The sequence below is a fragment of the Mesoplodon densirostris genome, chromosome 20 (assembly GCF_025265405.1).
Source record: "Mesoplodon densirostris isolate mMesDen1 chromosome 20, mMesDen1 primary haplotype, whole genome shotgun sequence".
Taxonomy (NCBI): domain Eukaryota; kingdom Metazoa; phylum Chordata; class Mammalia; order Artiodactyla; family Ziphiidae; genus Mesoplodon; species Mesoplodon densirostris.
Window position 1 is genome coordinate 8999233 of NC_082680.1, and position 19034 is coordinate 9018266.

The 19034-nt window shown below is 39.8% G+C and overlaps 1 protein-coding gene across 1 annotated transcript in view; it reads left to right on the forward strand.

The window, feature by feature from the left end:
• CSMD1 (CUB and Sushi multiple domains 1) overlaps positions 1–19034 on the forward strand; it is a 1461432-nt gene that overhangs the window by 841975 nt on the left and 600423 nt on the right. Inside the window, exon 8 of the mRNA XM_060085850.1 lies at positions 1867–1979. Within this exon, the coding sequence (XP_059941833.1) occupies positions 1867–1979 (113 nt within the window). The remainder of the gene's footprint in view (positions 1–1866; positions 1980–19034) is intronic.

Sequence of the window (19034 nt, forward strand, 5' to 3'; positions counted from 1 at the left end):
TTTGGTAGGTAAGTATTTGGGAGATATGGCGATGAAAGGGGAATTTGTTTATGTGCATTGCTAATGTTGATATGGAACTAAAATGTAACTCCACCTAGTTTTTGAAATCAGAACCACTCCAAGAGAATCTATTTAAGGCTAAACAATATTTTTAAAGCAACAGCAAAATAAACGTGGATTTCAGTTATAAAAATTTTAGTAAGTAGATATAGGTGAGCTGGATCAATGTGGGTTTCTGAATCCAGAATTTACTTCTCTCTTGGCCATTGTCACTATTAGGCAAAGAGGTATGTGACTTTTTTCTAATAGAATTTGTAACGTAATCTCACCAGGAAAAGAAAGGTGGGGGAAGGAGCCTTTAAAAAAAAATATTAGAATGATGAAATGTTTTTTGGAATCAGTCGTATCCAGCTTCACCAGTCGGTGCTACATAAATCCAAGCAAAGAGTAAGATCTGAGTAATGTATTTCCTCTTACAGAAGATTATTTCAAACAGTGACACAAACACTGTTGCAATTGGTTCCAGTCAAGGTTTGGCTTTTCACTTTGAATGGATACTGCACATTTTTAAACCTGAGAGTTGAAATTGAGCACTCTGACATCAGGAAGCTTGCCTACATATTTCACTGGATGCAGCTTTTCCTCCAGGTAAAAGTAGGAGTAACTTGGGAAATGCTCTACACAGCCAACCCGTGCCTAGCAAATTCCAGGCATAGAGTACGATTTCCAGCGGTGGAAATCGCCAGCCAGCCCGCAAAGGGCCCCAGCAGTTTCAGCTCCAGGGCAATTTGTGAATCCCTGACATATCATCTGCACGAATAAGCATCATTTTGAGAATAGTTCTATAGCTGAGATGCAAAATAATTATACAGTGTGTAACCCCATGTAAGTAGCTTTAGGAGCATTTACACATGCATCTATACCATCTCTTTAAACACCTTGAGCTAGGTCTTTCCAAGTCCAGAAAACTGAGGTTCAGAAAAGATAACCCAGGGATATAGTGCCTCAACTAGTGCAAGTGAAGCCAAAACACAATCATCTGTCTGTCTGAAGCATCCAATCCAGTGGTACTTAGACCACTGTCCAGAACGGAATGCATCACATCATCTCTAACCATCAAGAGCTCCTCTGCCTGAGAAGGCATGTACTCCTTAGTAATGACACAAAGTTTCAATAGTAGAAAGTAAATGACTTGCTTTTTCTGACAACCAGAGTGCACATTGTAAGTGGACTGGATATTTTCAACAGCTTAACCAGAGATTGATCCTGTCTTACTTTTGAAAGATTTAATTTTGTTTAATATACTACTTTATGCACACATGATTTTATTCCATGTTGAATCTCTTTGACAGTTCTTGTCACTAATCGCATGAACATCCCTCTTCTTCACTTGAGTAGGAAAGGCCCAGGTTGTGAATCTGCAGATGGGGCCCTGGAAACATTGGATGTTATCAGTTATCTGAGTCGACTTCAGGTGAAACCGAGTTGCCCAGTGTTCAAATAGTGAAGGAAGGACTTGTATCATTTGCCTATCTTTTCCTTTTGTAATTCATTATGATCGAGGTCCCAATAAGGAGAAATAAGAGCTCAAAAGAATATCTGCTCATTTAATCATCATTAATAAAGAAGAATCAAAACATCCAATATTTGTGAAAGCCTTGATTCCATCAAGGATGAATATAGCATTTCTTTGTGGGCAAAGATGAAATTATCTGAAGTGCTTCAATGTGGAAATGCAGCTAATAAATGGCATCTGTTTTAGGCAACTACATAAAGACTGTCGGCGCTCAGTTGTAAAATCGGGTTTGAAATGGGACATTTGCGCTGCTGGTTTACAAGAGAGATTTTCTTCATTCTCTCTTCCAGGCTGACGGGCATGAACCTCCCTTCTCCTGTTATCAGTAGCAAGAATTGGTTACGACTCCATTTCACATCCGACAGTAACCATCGACGGAAAGGATTTAATGCTCAGTTTCAAGGTAAGAAGGCTCCATCTTATAAGAAAAAAAAATGTATTCACACTGCATAAATGCAACTACCTGCTTTAGTGATTTACGCATAAGGAGACCTCAAAACAGAAATGGCAGATTGTTTGTAGCCGGGTAAAACAGAGAGTCTGTAGTCAATAGTATGTAGGGTTGATTCTGAAACTTTCTCTTTCTCTCTAATTTCTAGGGTTTATTCCTGGATAGTATTGTATAGTTTCCTACATGTTTCTAATAATCAATCATTGTTATCCATACTGTGAAAAGGTTGATGGAAACTATTCCACATGCATCTGCAAATAAAAGTAGTATGGCACTGTCAGAAAGCTAGATGCTGTGCCAAGCAAACTTCTCCAGTTTTCCCCAAATCATGGCCGTGAGAATGCCAGTTCAATTAAGGCAGAATTCCCTGAACATTTGCCACAGGGAAACTGGGACCACAAAATGAGGAAATTATGACAACCCCCATGCTCCAGAAACTAGCAGATCAGAAAGATAATTTGTAAACAGCTCCCATGAAAGATGGAACAGAAAGAGAATCACGGGAGCCACTTAAGGAGGTTTTAGTAATATTCCAACAAGTGGCTCTGAATGACTCCTATCTGAAACACATTTTAAAATCCATAATGACTTCACTCTGTCCTTTTGGGCAAGAAGTTAAAAAAATAAGAGTAATCTTCAGGGATTTAAATACAGATGATGCTGAGGAGGACACATGTGTTGAGTTTTATCTGCCACTGGGATCCTTGGGGCTTGTGAACCCTCATGGAACGTGCCTGACTTGGAGTCCAGGGACAATTTTATTTCACCAAAATGCATTTTATTCATAAGGAGCATTGTCCACCCCTCAGTTTCTTCCGATGCTGCCGGAAAGCCCTTGGATTGCAAATATACTGCCTTGAAGCTTGGTAAGAGTCACAGTAATTTGTTTTCACTTATTCTGGGACCCAGGCAAGGCCAATCTTTTTCTTCTCATACCTGCCTTTGTGTGCCTTTATCTTTCAAGGCCACATATTCGAACTGTAGTTATAGGAGAACAGGTATGGAAAGGACATATCAGTGGGGACTGGGGTCACTAGGTGATATAGTGGTGGGGGATGAGGAATACACCACTCAGTCTTGTAGGAAATTCTGAGTCTTCTCCATATTACTCCACATCAACAGATACATCTATCCCTGATTTAAAGCCATCGTAGATCACTATTTGGAATAACAATTGACTGATCAGACAGGTAGGTAGGTAGATCTATAGCGTTATTCCTAAACTGGTGATTGATCTTCTCCAAAGGTCCTGATTAATTGATTGGTATGGAACTACAGAAAAATTTCTAGGTGTCATCCTCTAAACCTGATCAGTGGATTTGGCATCTGTACCAGTGATTGGAAGAAAGGTGAAAAATAGAATATCAAGTTTGAAGATACTCCAAATTGGTAGATATAAGAAACAATTGTAATAGTTTAGACATATCAGCCATTGATGATATATATAAGCTGTGATTAGAAAAATTTGTACATAAGTTCCAAGAGATAAAAAGATGCAAAAATATAAGGAGGGGTAAACATGGCTTAACAGTGATACATGAGGAAACCTCTTCAGGCTGACTTTGAAGTTCAAGTCCAAGATTAAATGGTGGGAGGGAGTTGCCTTTTGTTTCATTCACCTCAGGCCTTATATCACAGGAGGGGTCATGACTAAGGCTGAATCTCAGCCGACCATACGTGGAAGGTCAGATTCAGTACCGGATGTCATCCTTTTGTGACATAACAGAGAGCACCTGTCAATGCCAGGCGGGAAGGCATTATGAGAATTTTTCCGGCTCCTGAGGGCAGAACTATCACCCATGAATAGGAGCTACAGGTGGTCCTTCCTGCTGATTCTAGAACAAGCCGGAGGGCAGAGGAAGGCAGGAGGCAAGCGATGGCTCAGGCTGAGCCTCTCAGAGCCCCTGGCAGCTGTCCCACTGACCACCTCCTCTGGACACCACTCTGCCCTGACTTTGCAGCTGAGAGGCCTCAATGTTTTCACTCTGAGGACAAATGAGGGGAAAGCTTCCTGTTCTGTTGGAAAGTGTGTTATTCCTGTAAATTTTCCCTTTTTTTTCTGCCGGAATTGAACATCAGGAAGCCCCAGTTTGTATTGTACTTTATTTCAACCAGACAAACTCAGGGGAAAAAACACTGTTGTTATTACCAACACAATTGCTAAAAAGAAAAGCAGAGTAAAAGAGCAATCTAGAAAACCAGCAAAACAATAATAATAGTGAAAACACACAGTGTCTACTAAAAGCTAGTTTAATATCTATGTAAATATTCTGTCAAAACCCCGGATAGCTAAAGCAATCTTGAGAAAGAAAAACGGAGCTGGAGGAATCAGGCTCCTGTACTTCAGACTATACTACCAAGCTACAGTAATCAAGACAGTATGGTACTGGCACAAAAACAGAAATATAGATCAGTGGAACAGGATAGAAAGACAAGAGATAAACCCATGCACTATGGTCACCTTATCTTTGATAAAGGAGGAAAGAATATACAGTGGAGAAAAGACAGCCTCTTCAATAAGTGGTGCTAGGAAAACTGGACAGCTACAGGTAAAAGAATGAAATTAGAGCACTCCCTAACACCATACACAAAAATAAACACAAAATGGATTAAAGACCTAAAATAGGCCAGACACTCTAAAACTCTTAGAGGAAAACATAGGCAGAACATTCTACGACATAAATCACAGCAAGATCCTTTTTGACCCACCTCCTAGAGAAATGGAAATAAACATAAATAAACAAATGGGACCTAATGAAACTTAAAAGCTTTTGCACAGCAAAGGAAACCATAAACAAGATGAAAAGAACCCTCAGAATGGGAGAAAATATTTGCAAACAAAGCAACTGACAAAGGATTAATCTCCAAAATTTACAAGCAGCTCATGCAGCTCAATATCAAAGAAACAAACAACTCAATTTAAAAAATGGGCAGAAGACCTAAATAGACATTTCACCAAGGAAGACATACAGACAGCCAAGAGGCACATGAAAAGATGCCCAACATCACTCATTAGAGAAATGCAAATCAAAACTACAATGAGGTATCACCTCACACCAGTCAGAATGGCCATCATCAAAAAATCTACAAATAATAAATGCTGGAGAGGATGTGGAGAAAACGGAACCCTCTTGCACTGTTGGTGGGAATGTAAATTGATACAGCCACTATGGAGAATAGTATGGAGGTTCCTTAAAAAACTAAAAATAGAACTACCATATGACCCAACAATCCCACTACTGGGCATATACCCTGAGAAAAACCATAATTCAAAAAGAGTCATGTAGCACAATGTTCATTGCAGCTCTATTTACAATAGCCAGGACCTGGACGCAACCTAAGTGTTCATTGACAGATGAATGGATAAAAAAGATGTGGCACATATATACAATGGAATATTACTCAGCCATAAAAAGAAATGAAATTGAGTTATTTGTAGTGAGGTGGATGGACCTAGAGACTGTCATACAGATTGAAGTAAGTCAGAGAAAAACAAATACTGTATGCTAACACATATATATGGAATCTAAAAATAAAAATCATTCTGATGAACCTAGGGGCAGGACAGGAATAAAGACGCAGATGTAGAGAATGGACTTGAGGACACAGGGAGTGGGAAGGGTAAGCTGGGACAAAGTGAGAGAGTGGCATGGACATATATACACTACCAACTGTAAAATAGCTAGCTAGTGGGAAGCAGTGCATAACACAGGGAGATCAGCTTGGTGCTTTGTGACCACCTAGAGGGGTGGGATAGGGAGGGTGGGAGGGAGACACAAGAGGAAGGGGATATGGAGATATATGTACAGGTATAGCTAATTCACTTTGTTATACAGCAGAAAGTAACACAACAATGTAAAGCAATTATACTCCAATAAAGATGTTAAAAAAATGTGGTATAACCACATAATGGAATATTACTCAGTAATGAAAAAGAATGGACTATTGAGAAATGTGATGACATGGATGAATCTCAACTGCATACAGTGTGTAGTTTTAAAAGTCTACATACTACATGATTAACCTGAATGACATTCTGGGAAAAGCAAAACTAAATAGAAACAGTATCAGTGGTGTCAAGGATTAAGGGTGAGGAGAGTAGCTGACTACAAAGGTGCAGGGCTGGGGAATTTTTTTTTAATATCATGGAAACATTGTGCTTATTGTTTTCTGGTGATAGTTAATATGAGTCTTTACTTTTTGTTAAATTTTGTAGAACTGTATAACCAAAAGAGTGAATTTTACTGTATATAAATTTAAAAATAAAATAATGCCACGCTTCTTTATGATCACATGGTACTATCAGTATCTTATCCTTTACTCATTAAAAATGAATACTCAAAAAAAAAGAAAATGTGGCTGTTTGAAACAGAGATGAGCTGTAAGCATAAAAGGCGACAGATTTCAAAGGCAGTGTGAAAAAAAATGACTATAAGACTGTGTGTTGAAAAGATGATGTCCTTTTATCATTTTAAATATTTTAAAACTTTTTTAATGTGTCTACTAGAAAATTTTAAATTACATAAGCGGTCACATTTGTGGCCCACACTTTATTTTATTGGGCAGCTCTCGTGTAAATATTTGAGCTTCACACTGAGATTGGCCATGCCTTTTCAACAGGACCAGCTGAAGTGATTTCTGGGATGTTAGGTAGAATCTCACATTGTCTCTCAAGCAACCTATCCCACCAATTACTAATGTCTGAAATCCTCATACTAAACCTAAGTCTTGGTTTAAAATTTTCATTTATAAAGCAAAATCTCTGTAAGAGGTCAAAGTATATGCTTTACTACCATTTATTCTTCAATCTAAATGAGTTTTTCAGCTCCTTCCTTGGATGTGAACAAAAGATAGGGATTATATGAAATTTCCCAGTGATTGAAAGAGAAAGAATTATACTATGAAAGAGAAAAAGAAGAAAAGATGAAAAAAAGAAAAAAAAACACTTTTTAAAAAAGAGAACAAATAGTGAGCAAATGAGGATTTTTTTTTTTTTTAATTCACAAGATTGCCCTGGACCAGCCTTTGACATCCTGATTAAAACCTGAGTGTAAGGGGACCTCCATGGTGGCGCAGTGGTTAAGAATCCACCTGCCAATGCAGGGAACACGAGTTTGAGCCCTGGTCCGGGAAGATCCAATGTGCTGCAGGGCAACTAAGCCCATGTGCCACCACTACTGAGCCTGTGCTCTAGAACCCGCGAGCCACAGCTACTGAGCCCATGCACTGCAACTACCAAGCCCATGTGCTGCAACTACTGAAACCCGCATGCCTAGAGCCCGTGCTCTGCAACGTGAGAAGCCACCACAATGAGAAGCCCGTGCACCACAACGAAGACCCAATGCAGCCAAAAATAATAAATAATAAAATAAAATAAAAATCTAAAAACCTGAGTGTAAGCTCCTAAGAGGCTTCTATGTTACTCAGTAGATGAGTGAGAACTACCTCTTCCTCAGTTCACTGTCTTTAGTGTCCAGGACAAGGACCAACAAAAGGTTTCAGATCTCATAGTGGTGATAAAAAGGAAGGGGACCATACCACACATGAATAGATCCCCTCCTTAGTGTGACCTTAGTGTGAAGGAAGCTAAATCAGCTTAGCTCCCCACAAATTAAATCCTGACTGCATAGTAGGTGATACCATGATTATAAGTTTTATTAGAATAATAGGTTTATTTTTTAAAACTTCCTATTTAAATATTTCTTGGAAAACTCCACTTGGAGTACAATTTTCTTAACTGACAAAAATTCTCACAACTTGGATGTGAAGTAAGTGATCTATTGAAATAATTAAAATTATTATTTAAAACTTTTGAAAAAGCAGTGACTGTGGAAAACTAAAATAATATAAAATTTAAGTTCAGTGAAATTAATACCTCTGCTGCATTTTCACTCTGAAAAAGTGGTTCTATTTTTTGCAAATTCCTTTATATTTAATTGATTCATTCAGTGACACCAGAAGAGTCCAAGAGAATTTTAATTACAAGTATACTGAAGATAAAAGTGAGTTCTGGCATTAATTTTTCTCTAGTTTTTAGAGAAATGTCATTATTGGTTAAAGACTTCTGTCAGCATTGTATACCTCTTGAAGTTCTTCAACTTACCTGCTTCTCTGAATGGCGACTAAGGTAAAATGTCTGCATTATTTATTGCTAAAAAATTGAAAAAGAATAACATTATATCCCATTCTATCTCAATTGGCCATGAAATCTATTGCTATTTTCTTGATAAATGTGGATCAATAACTTAATACTTAATAATACTCTTTGCACCCTTCAGAGCCCTTTCTATGTTCCTTTTTCAGCTCCTTTATATGATTTGCAATTTTCTTTGCCTAGGAAGCTATTTTCAAAGTCTTTTCTTGTGAAATAAAGTTATAACCCAGATGAGTCTATAGGGATTACTCTTAGGCTTTATTTCATTAGCTAATTTTAATCTAATTAGTGTGAGGCAGGAAGCTTATAGTTTTGCATGTTCATATAATTTTCTTAGCAATAGGTACTCAAGGAAAGAGTAGATGTGGTCCTTTGTGCATTTTGACTAGTTAGAGTTTAAATGATAGGTATTAAAAAAATTTTTTTAATCTAATTGAACGTTCATAAAAATCTCACTTTTTCTAGCTCTGTTGAAGAACACATGCTATCTTCTTTCTTCCTCTAGAAATTGTCATGTTTTATAGATGATGAACAGGAAGTTTATTCATAGCAAATTTAAAGTCATGCTCAAAACAGATTAGCTTAAAAAATAGCTCTGGGAAAACACATCTGTAATAAATCCTATTTCAAGTAATGTCAATAAAAAATATTTCTATGCAATAAACATGAAGCCTTCCTCCTGTTCTATTAGTTGAGCCTTATACTTTATTACACTGAATCCAAGATGAGAATGTTTTCATATTTTAATGTCTCCAAAAGGAGGATCATGTATTTGGCACTACTTTGCCTTGGCCCCTTCTCAGTGGTATATAATTCTGCATCCTATGATCAGTGGTATCTTAGATTTGATGAGGTACTCTAATGGTACTTGTTGATCTGATTGTAGGCACTTCTCTTCTCCCAGATGTTAAGACTCTCTTGATACGACTTTGTCTCATTTCCTGCCCATCATTCCATCCCAGGGCCCCAGTACACATGCAGAGTTCTAGAACCTTCTCCCACCCCTGCATGTGCCTGTCCTGAGGTGAAGAGCAAAGACAATAGAAAGAAAGGGAAACAAGAAATATTGGGGTCTCGGGGGAGTTATAATTGGTATTAATTAAATTTGTAAAAATAATTTAAACAAGAAATCATCTAAAATTAATATCACACCATATGGTACAACCTCACAATATAGGAGTTTAAACATGAATGGATTTAACTATGGACTGCAAGTAATCAGCAAACATATTCACTTTGAAAGACTTAAAAATGTAAATGGGCAGAAAGTTGAGCATTCACAGACTAAATCGACGTTTCTAAAAACAATGTCGGAACTTGGCCATATAAGTTTAAGAGGACAAGGAGAGGAGACTGCCTGGAGGGAAAATGCAGAGGGAAGGGGGTTGACATTCCTTACGGATCCAGCATCAGATACTTTACAAATAGTTTTTTAAAACTTAAAACTGAAAAGACTTCATCACCAAGGTGGCAGGGGAGGAGGTCTCAGCCTCCATACCCCGACGAAAGCCAATAATATACAACTACCCGTGAACACATACAGCTCTGGGAGAGCTCAGGAGAAACGGCAGCAGCACAGCGGAGCACAAACCCTGAGAACAACCCCACGGAGACGGTAGGAAGAAGTTCTGTTTTTCCTGCATCATCCCGTCCCCCAGGCTGGCACTGCTCGGGGTGAAGAGGACACTCCTCCCCAGAAGGTTCCTCCAAGGCAAAGGGGAGCAGGGAGAGCCACCAACCACAGGAAGGACCCACAGGGGTCCCCACCCTAAGGAAACCAGCGCCAGCAGATCCACAGTGACCCCCGTACAATGCTTGCCTCAAAGAGCCCTGTAGGTTTTCTCTTCTGCACACTCCAGCTGTTTGAGTCCCAGCCCCTCTGTCCCAGTTGCTGGAACCCCAGCCAGTGCTGCCGTGGGGACCCCAGCCTTGGTACCCAGAGCATGCACATCACCAGTCACCACCAACACCTGCCTCTGTCTCTTTTACCACTGGATCCAGAGGGGCTGCCGAGGACCCCAGTAGCTCTCACAGCCACCACAGATGTCCTGAAGCTCCTGGTACTAAGGACCACAGGGTTGGCGACATCACAGACCACAGCTATTTGAGCTGAGTCCCCGCTCCACACACCTGAAGCTGCAGCACACCTCCACTCCACCAGGCCCAGGGGCACAGCACATTCCAGCGTGGCCCCCTCCAGCAGGTGAAGGTCTTTCCTCACCAAATCCAGTCCATAAAGTCTGGAAAAGGTGACAGCTTCTTAAATGTGCAGGCAACTGTGCAAGGCTACAGGGATCACAAAGAATCAGGGAAATATGCCACCACCAAAGGAACGAAATCAATGTCCAGTAAATGGCCCCAGTGGAATGGAGACCCATGAATTGACTGACAAAGAATTCAAAATAATTGTTCTAAAGAAGCTCAATGAGCTACAAGAAACATGGATAAATCATTTAATGAAATCAGGGAAATGATACAAGAAAAAATGAGAAGTCCAACAAAGAGATATAAAACATAAAAAAGAATCAAACAGAAATTTTGGAGCTGAGGAATACAACGAATGAACTAAAAAACTCAATAAAGAGCTTCAATGACAGATGCAGTCAAGCAGAAGAAAGAATCAGAAGTCTCTGGAAGACATCCAAACAGCCAACAGGTATATGAAAAGGTGCTCAACTTCACTGATCACCAGGGCAATCAAATCAAAACCACAGTGAGATATCACCTCACACCTGTGCATAGTCTCAATTACATGTGGAAACTGAAAAAAAAGTGAAACTCATAGTAACAGAGAGTGGAATGGTGGTTGCCAGGGAAATGGGGAGATGTTGGTCAAAGGGTACAAACTTTCAGTTATAACATGAATAAGTTCTGGAGACATAATGTACAGCATGGTGACTATAGTCAATAATAACGTGCTGTATACTTGAAATTTGCTAAATTACTACATTTCAGGTGTTCTCACCAAAAAAAAAAAATTAACTATTTGAGGTGACGTTAGTGTTAATTAGCTTGACTGTGGTCATCATTTAACATTGTATACATATATCAAAACATCACACTGTACACCTTAAATATATGCAATTGTCATCTGTCATCAGTAAAGCTGGGGAAAAAAACTTTAACTTATCTAAATAAAAAAGTAACTTTATAGAGTAAACCCTCATTATTCTGAGATTAAACCTCTGTTAGGTGAAAAATGCATACATATATGTAGTGAAAAATATAATAAAGGAAAGACAAAGTTACATTACAGTAAAACAAACCAATGGAAATTGTTAGTCTTAACAAGTTTTAACAAGCCTTTTGTTTATGCTTATATGTCAACTAGTCAAGGGTAGAAGAAGGATTATGGAGGCTTTACAGATTTTTAGAACCTGAAATATTAATGTGGTAAAGTTTCAAGGAATAAGCATCACTTATCAATATCTATTTTATTTTATTTTATTTTATTTTTTTTTTTTTTTTTATTTATTTATTTATTTATTTATTTTTTTGCGGTATGCGGGCCTCTCACTGTTGTGGCCTCCCCCGTTGCGGAGCACAGGCTCCGGACGCGCAGGCTCCGGACGCGCAGGCTCAGCGGCCATGGCTCACGGGCCCAGCCGCTCCGCGGCATATGGGATCCTCCCAGACCGGGGCACGAACCTGTATCCCCTGCATCGGCAGGCGGACTCTCAACCACTTGCGCCACCAGGGAGGCCCCTATTTTATTTTTTAATTTTTATTTATTTTTATTTATTTATTTTTTGCGGTACGCGGGCCTCTCACTGTTGAGGCCGCTCCCGTTGCGGAGCACAGGCTCCGGATGCGCAGGCTCAGCGACTATGGCTCATGGGCCCAGCCACTCCGCGGCATGTGGGATCTTCCCGGACCGGGGCACGAACCCGTATCCTCTGCATTGGCAGGCAGCCTCCCAACCACTGCGCCACCAGGGAAGCCCTCAATATCTATTTTAAATAATGAGAAAATGGCATCATGCATAACAGCATATCTGCAGGGTTTTTGAACATCTATACCATTCATATATAGTGTTGTATTTAATGCCGCTTGATGAATTTGTCTTTGGAATTAGGGTTGATGACCAGACTGTCAGGTCTTTTGTATCATCATTTGAATTCGGTAGGAAGACCTAGCTCTGCCGCAGTGTGGTTTTCTAGGGCTTGTTTTCTCTTAGTTAACACTGGGAGTGCTTAGTATCATTTGAGGGAGCTTTGCCATTTTCCCACGACTGGAGCTTAAAGCCCCAGAAGGGGCATGGCATGTTCATTTTTGGCCGAGGGGCTGATACTTGCATTTCTGATCATGATCAAAATTCAAATGTAAATAAAGTATTAGCCACAGGCAGTAGCTTCAAGTATGATTTCCACCCAAGTTTGAAAGAAATAAAATGTGTGATAGCCACCATGCATAGTTTATGAAAAGAATATAGAGTAATAGTAATTAAAGTCCAGGCCTTGTGTGTATATATTGTGAGAGGTATTGAAATATGCACAATGCATGTAAAAATACTTAACACTGTTCTCTACTTGCTAATGTGGTATTTATTTTTCTTCTTAGGGCTCTCTCTCTCTATTTTTTAAAATACTTTATTATTTTAGAGCAGTTTTAGGTTCACAGCAAAATTCCACAGAACATACAGAGATTCCCACACACCCCTGGCCCCCATATATGCACAGCCTCCCCCATTAGCAACATCCCACACCTGATGGTACACTTACTACAACTGATGAACCCACGTAGATATGTTATCATTACCCTAAGTCCGTAGTTTACATTTGGGTTCACTCTTGATGTTTTACATTCTATGGGTTTGGACAAATGTGTAATGACTTGTCCACCGTAATGGAATCATACAGAGTATTTTCACTGCCCTAAAATATCCTCTGACCTCTCTTGTTATTTGAAACATTGTAAAATTCACAACTTCTTTGAATTTATTTCTATATTTATTGAACTTGGAGAATGAAAGAGGCAGTTTTCTTACACATATCTACTAAATGTATTTAATAAATGAATGTGTATATTAGAGTCTATATAATGATTACAGAGAGAGCCTATAGTAATTATCAACTTTAATGTTGGAAACATGTAAACGCCAGCAAGGGAGACATAGTTCACTTCCCCTTCATTAGTTTGTCAAGTTCACTTCCCCTTCATTAGTTTGTCACAGTGTTCTTCTGCAATCTCTTGCAGGTAATTTAGTTGTTTCTTATAAAAATTTCCCTTGACAGTCATCTACCTATAGTGTTACAAAGAAAGTCAGAGTTCAAGGAAATTGTCACCCTGCAAAGATTAAGTAAAGGCTGGCTTAACATGAAATGGATTATGTTTCTGTAGTTTTAAAGACTACCATCCTGGCTATTTTGATTTTCTCTTTGATTTCAAATGACCTCATGCAAATATAGGCGTTCAAGTGAATGCTGGCAGAGAATCTTTAATTAAACATCACTGCCTAAATTTGTAGCCAGAGACCTGAAGAGAAGCAGCTGTAATCGATTTTCCTGGACAGAGCAGAGAGATTGTTGGGGCATCCAAAGTAGCTTAAGAAAAGCTCAGTAACCAAGAGGGCGCTTTCCGCTGGCAGAGTTTTGATTTGACTTAAGAGGAAAGGCACTGCCCTGCACGAGGAGGTTGGTAAAAGAGAAAACAGTGAGAGTCTAAGTAAAAGATGTCACAAACAATAAAGGGAGTTTGGCCACAGACTGAACAAAATGATTCCATTAAAAAATTTATTTTAGTACAACTCTTTAACTCTAAAAGAATTTTGACTTCTGTGTTCCTAAAAGAATTCTAGAAATTAAAAAATAAAACCTGCAAGAAATGAGATTCAGAGGGTCGAACTGGAAAAATTAGCTTCATATTAAGCCGATACTTTTTTCTCATGAAAGAAACTTCATGCCAGTCTACCTTAGCATGATAACATGCGGGTCATTACTACTAATCGAATTATCTCCAGAGAGCAAACATCAATGCTGGTTTCTCTAGATAGCCATTGTCTGTGATGAGGACTGCAGCACACAAGGTAAAGGAAATGTGATTTTTATTAAAGCAACAGTTCTTGTTCTCATCCTGTGTAAGTTTAAAATGTAACACGTGACAACTGTAGTTACATGATTATTTTATATAAATTAATGCACACTGTCGGCTTCAGCTAAAGCACTTTGTGGGCACAATAAACATTTCACAATCAAGTGTTGAGTGCCGTCTGTGAATCAGGTCCTGGGAGGACCGGTTTGGGGTGATGATCTCACACAGAAAACAAACACCCTGATAGGACTTGAGTACCTTCTACGTGTAGGAGCTGTGTTCTCCCACGTATTTATGTAGATGTATGGAATTCTCACTGATGTCTCACGGAACAGTATGGTCACAGTGTTGCCTCTTGGCGAATGAGGACCTGAGAGGTAAAGTCAAGTGGAGATGTTCGTTCAAAGTCACCACTAAGTGCTAATGGTGAGCTGAAGCAGCCAAGATGTGGCCGATGGCGCCCGTGTCCACAGCTTCACTCTGGAGAAGCAGAGTCACAGATGCTACAAAATCTTGGGGCAGGAGGAGGGTCCCTCTGCCACAATGGCAGTGGGTGGTCTGGAGCTGAGCAGACCCAGGGGCTGGGGTGGTGGCTGGGTAGGAAGTCGACACATTGGATGTGAAATGCTACTCAGACCTTAAGAACGAGGAGTATGTCTACAATATTAGTTTTAACTGCTGGGTAATATTCCGTTATTTGAATTAAGCACTACTTATTCCTCCATTCCCTTCACTGAGGAAGGCTCCCAATTTTTGTTTCTTCAAAATGTTGGCTGAAAAGCAAGTTGTGTTAATACACGTAGACATGATACAGTTAAGGTGAACTATTACAACTAGTTATTTTTATGAATATATACAGATGCAATGACATGAGAAGGTTGTTTTGAGTATTAAGATGATTTACTGTCTATAAAATGCATACAACAGTGCTTGACACAGAGTTTGTATTATCAATTTCACACCCATTTCAGAGTAGCTCTTTGTTTTTTTTTTTTTTTTTTTGCGGTATGCGGGCCTCTCACTGTTGTGGCCTCCCCCGTTGCGGAGCACAGGCTCCGGACGCGCAGGCTCCGGACGCGCAGGCTCAGCGGCCATGGCTCACGGGCCCAGCCGCTCCGCGGCATATGGGATCCTCCCAGACCGGGGCACGAACCCGTATCCCCTGCATCGGCAGGCGGACTCTCAACCACTTGCGCCACCAGGGAGGCCCCAGAGTAGCTCTTTGTATTTCTCTTCCCTCTTTATTTTTTTTTACCCAAAAATACTATTTCTGCTGAAAACCTATGTATTTTACCCATTTACTTGTTTATTAGTTTTCTTCTTGTCCTGGAAGGAAAGCTATAGGAAGGCAGGATTTTTGTCTATTTTGTTTACAAGTATATTTCCAGGACTTAGAACAATGTCAGACACAGATAAAGCAATCAACATACAGTTTCAAAATGAGTAGTGAATACATCACTATAAATAATTGGCAAGAGTAGCAAGGAGCTTGCGTTTTCTGTGTAATAATATCCTGAAGGATAACTAAGTGCCAGTCCTTGTTCTAAATGCTCTCTGTTGTCTGTGTATTTGGACGAGCCTAACCATGACGTAGCCCATGGGTCAGCTGTGTGGACCGGGGCACCAAGAGGTTAAAGCTTGCCCTTGGAGAGGGGTACATAAGGAGTCAGTCAGGAAGTGAAGTGGGCTACTCTGACTCACGTGAAAGAAGCAGTGTGAGAATGATCTGTGATGTTTAAAGTGCAGAATTTGTTTTTACTACGTAGCTCGACAGAATTCCATACTTTTGCACACATGAACATGCTCACAGTGACACAGATGCAGACTTTTAAAAACAAAACGTTTTTGTTTTGTATAATATATTTGTCAGGTCTCTCCAGAGAAACAGAACCAAAAGGAGGTAGATGACAGATAGATAGGTAGATAGATGGATAGATAGATAGACAGATGATGGAGAGATAGATTGATTATAGGAATTGCCTCACATGATCCTGGAGCTCCAGAAGTCCCTAGATCTGCCATTTGCACGCTGGAGAACCAGGAAAACCAGGCTGGCCAGAGGCCCAGGGGCCAGGAGTGCCAATGTCTGAGGGCAGGAAAAGATGGGCAGCTCAAGCAGAGACAGCCCTTCCTCCACCTTTGGTTCTATTCAGGCCCCATGCAGACTGGTTGACGCAGCCACACCCACACTGGGGACAGCGATCTTCTTTACTCCTTCTACCCATCCCAGTGCTGATTTCTTTCAAAAACACCCTCCCGGGTACATCCAGAAATAACATTTTACCAGCTGTTTGGGCATCCCTCAGCCCAGACAAGTTGACACATAAAATTAACCATCACATGTAAGTGTTTACTAAATGGATCCTAGAATCCAATTCCAAGATGACTAAGTCAATATTTACAGAATCTTCATTTTTTTTTTTTTTTTTTTTTTTTGGTATGCGGGCCTCTCACTGTTGTGGCCTCTCCTGTTGCGGAGCACGGGCTCCAGATGCGCAGTCTCAGCGGCCATGGCTCACGGGCCCAGCCACTCCGTGGCATGTGGGATCCTCCCAGATCGGGTCACAAACCTGTGTCCCCTGCATCGGCAGGCGAACCCTCAACCACTGCGCCACCAGGGAAGCCCCAGAATCTTCATTTTTTTTAAAGCTCATCAGTTAATTCCAATGTATCAGTCAAGTGTGGAATCCGTGTTGAGTGATGTCACTCAATATTGTAATCAGGCAAAAAAAATTACGGAAATCTTGGAGATGCTTCAATTAACATGTGCCCCGTTCCGGGGAACCCTGACCCGTGAATGTGCTAACTGAATGGATGCTCTTTAGTGACAAGAATTGTGCAAGTGTATCGTGTATCCACAGGGCCACAGTTGATAGCTTACCTTCCTCTCTTCCTCTCACATTCAGACCCATACCGCCTATTCTAAGAAGTAAACACGTAGTTTCCCTCCTTCCCCCCATATTACACAACACTGGGGAGCAATTGCTGTTCTTAGAACAAAGACAGAGGTTATTCCGCGGGGCTCAGCAAAGCAATGGAAGGGTTGTGTCTATAACTGGAAACGTAAAATGGCCTAATATTGTCCTACTGTTATTGTAGCAGCAGCTGTTTCAGACATTTTTCATTGTGGATACCGGGGGCAATGAATGCATCGTTGTAAATATTCTCACCCCCCCCCCATTCTAGCACACTGGGAGATCAGATTACAGAAGAAGCCCCTGCAGAGGTACACAAGGTACTATGGAAAATTAACCTATTGAGCTTTTTTATTGTTAGAAATGTTCTTGTTATCTAACTTAATTTGTCTTATAATTATTTAATCAATAGCTTTCTATTAAATTTGTTAAGAAATCACAGTCCATAAGCTATTAATCTTTTATACTTACCAGTACATTGTCTTTTTATATTGTCACCTGAGCAGATATGATATTTCAAATTCCATTATTTAAATTGAGCAGTATCACCGATGTTTGTAGTCAGAGGCAAACCCATTCTTATGTTATATTGTCCAAGAGCCTTTATCAATCAGTGATAAAGGTTGAGTACCAGTGATAGAGAGAACAAGATGTAATGTAACAGATATCATGTGTACACACAGGGGAGATGGTAGGAGATATGGAATTGAAGGTGCCAGTTCTCACCATGAAATGCAGCCTTCCAATTACATGCATCAATTAAATGGTTTAAGTAGTATATCACTGGTGTAGTCATCTTAAATAATGAAGTATCTTTATTAAATGTTAATTTAGTACACTGGAACTCATAAATTCACTTTTAAAATTCCTCACATCTTAAAGAGCTTGTATGCATTTTTGAGCTCATTCACTATCATATGCATGTATCTCTACATATATACACACACGTACTCGTACATGTAGACATGCACTCACACACCTAATCAGAAATATATTTTAAAAATTCCCTTCTACCTGAACAAGATGGCGAGTAAAAAATAAACTCTATTATCTATCATCTATTTCTCAGTTTGCAATAAATTTTCACGTAAATGTGGATCACTTTACTGACAAACATCTGAGATGAGGCAGGATGATATTGAATACATGACATCTCTTACAACCCCTGGGACTCAGAATTTCAACCATGATAGTTCAGCATTTGTCTTTTCAGTTTTTATTCCTAAAGGTTCAGTTCATCCTGGAGGCTTTTTTATCTTTTCTTTCTGTCTTTTAAAAATATTAATTGAGGACTTAACTTTCCTCAAAGAAGCAAACAAACTAGAAAGATGAGGGTCTCTGAAACACTATCTTCGTTGCGGATTGCCCAAGCATAAAATCATCGTCCTGCGTGGAAGAATCTGAGAAGCTCTCCTGATGTTTAGTAAATATTTTCCACTTCTCACTATTGGGTTTACGGTTCTCTTTGTTTTCTTGGTTAAATGGATATCCTGAGAAATGACTTGATCTAGTAGAACTTGTTTATTTTTAATTTCATTGAAAGGTAACAGCTGAAAAAGTCCTTCAAAAGACAACTCATCAACTTATTGATGGTGAGACCAGATTCTGCAAGGTTAAATGATTTGCTCAAGCTTATTTCTAACAGAGAGGTTTTAAGCTTTCCTACAGAGTGCAGTGTCCTATCAAGTTTTTGCCCTGCGAGGTGGCCCCGGGCGAAACTGCTAAATTGGTAGAGTTAGTCCTCTCCTGGATGCTCTTGTTCCCAAGACAACCACTCAGATGGCCCCTACTCAGAGCTCGCCTGGGGCTCCCACCAGGAGCTCACCCCTCCCTGGCCCTCTTTCCCTGGTGGTATTCATTTTTGTTAAGTCTTCTGGTCCCAGGAATGGAAACTCATTCAACAAGCTT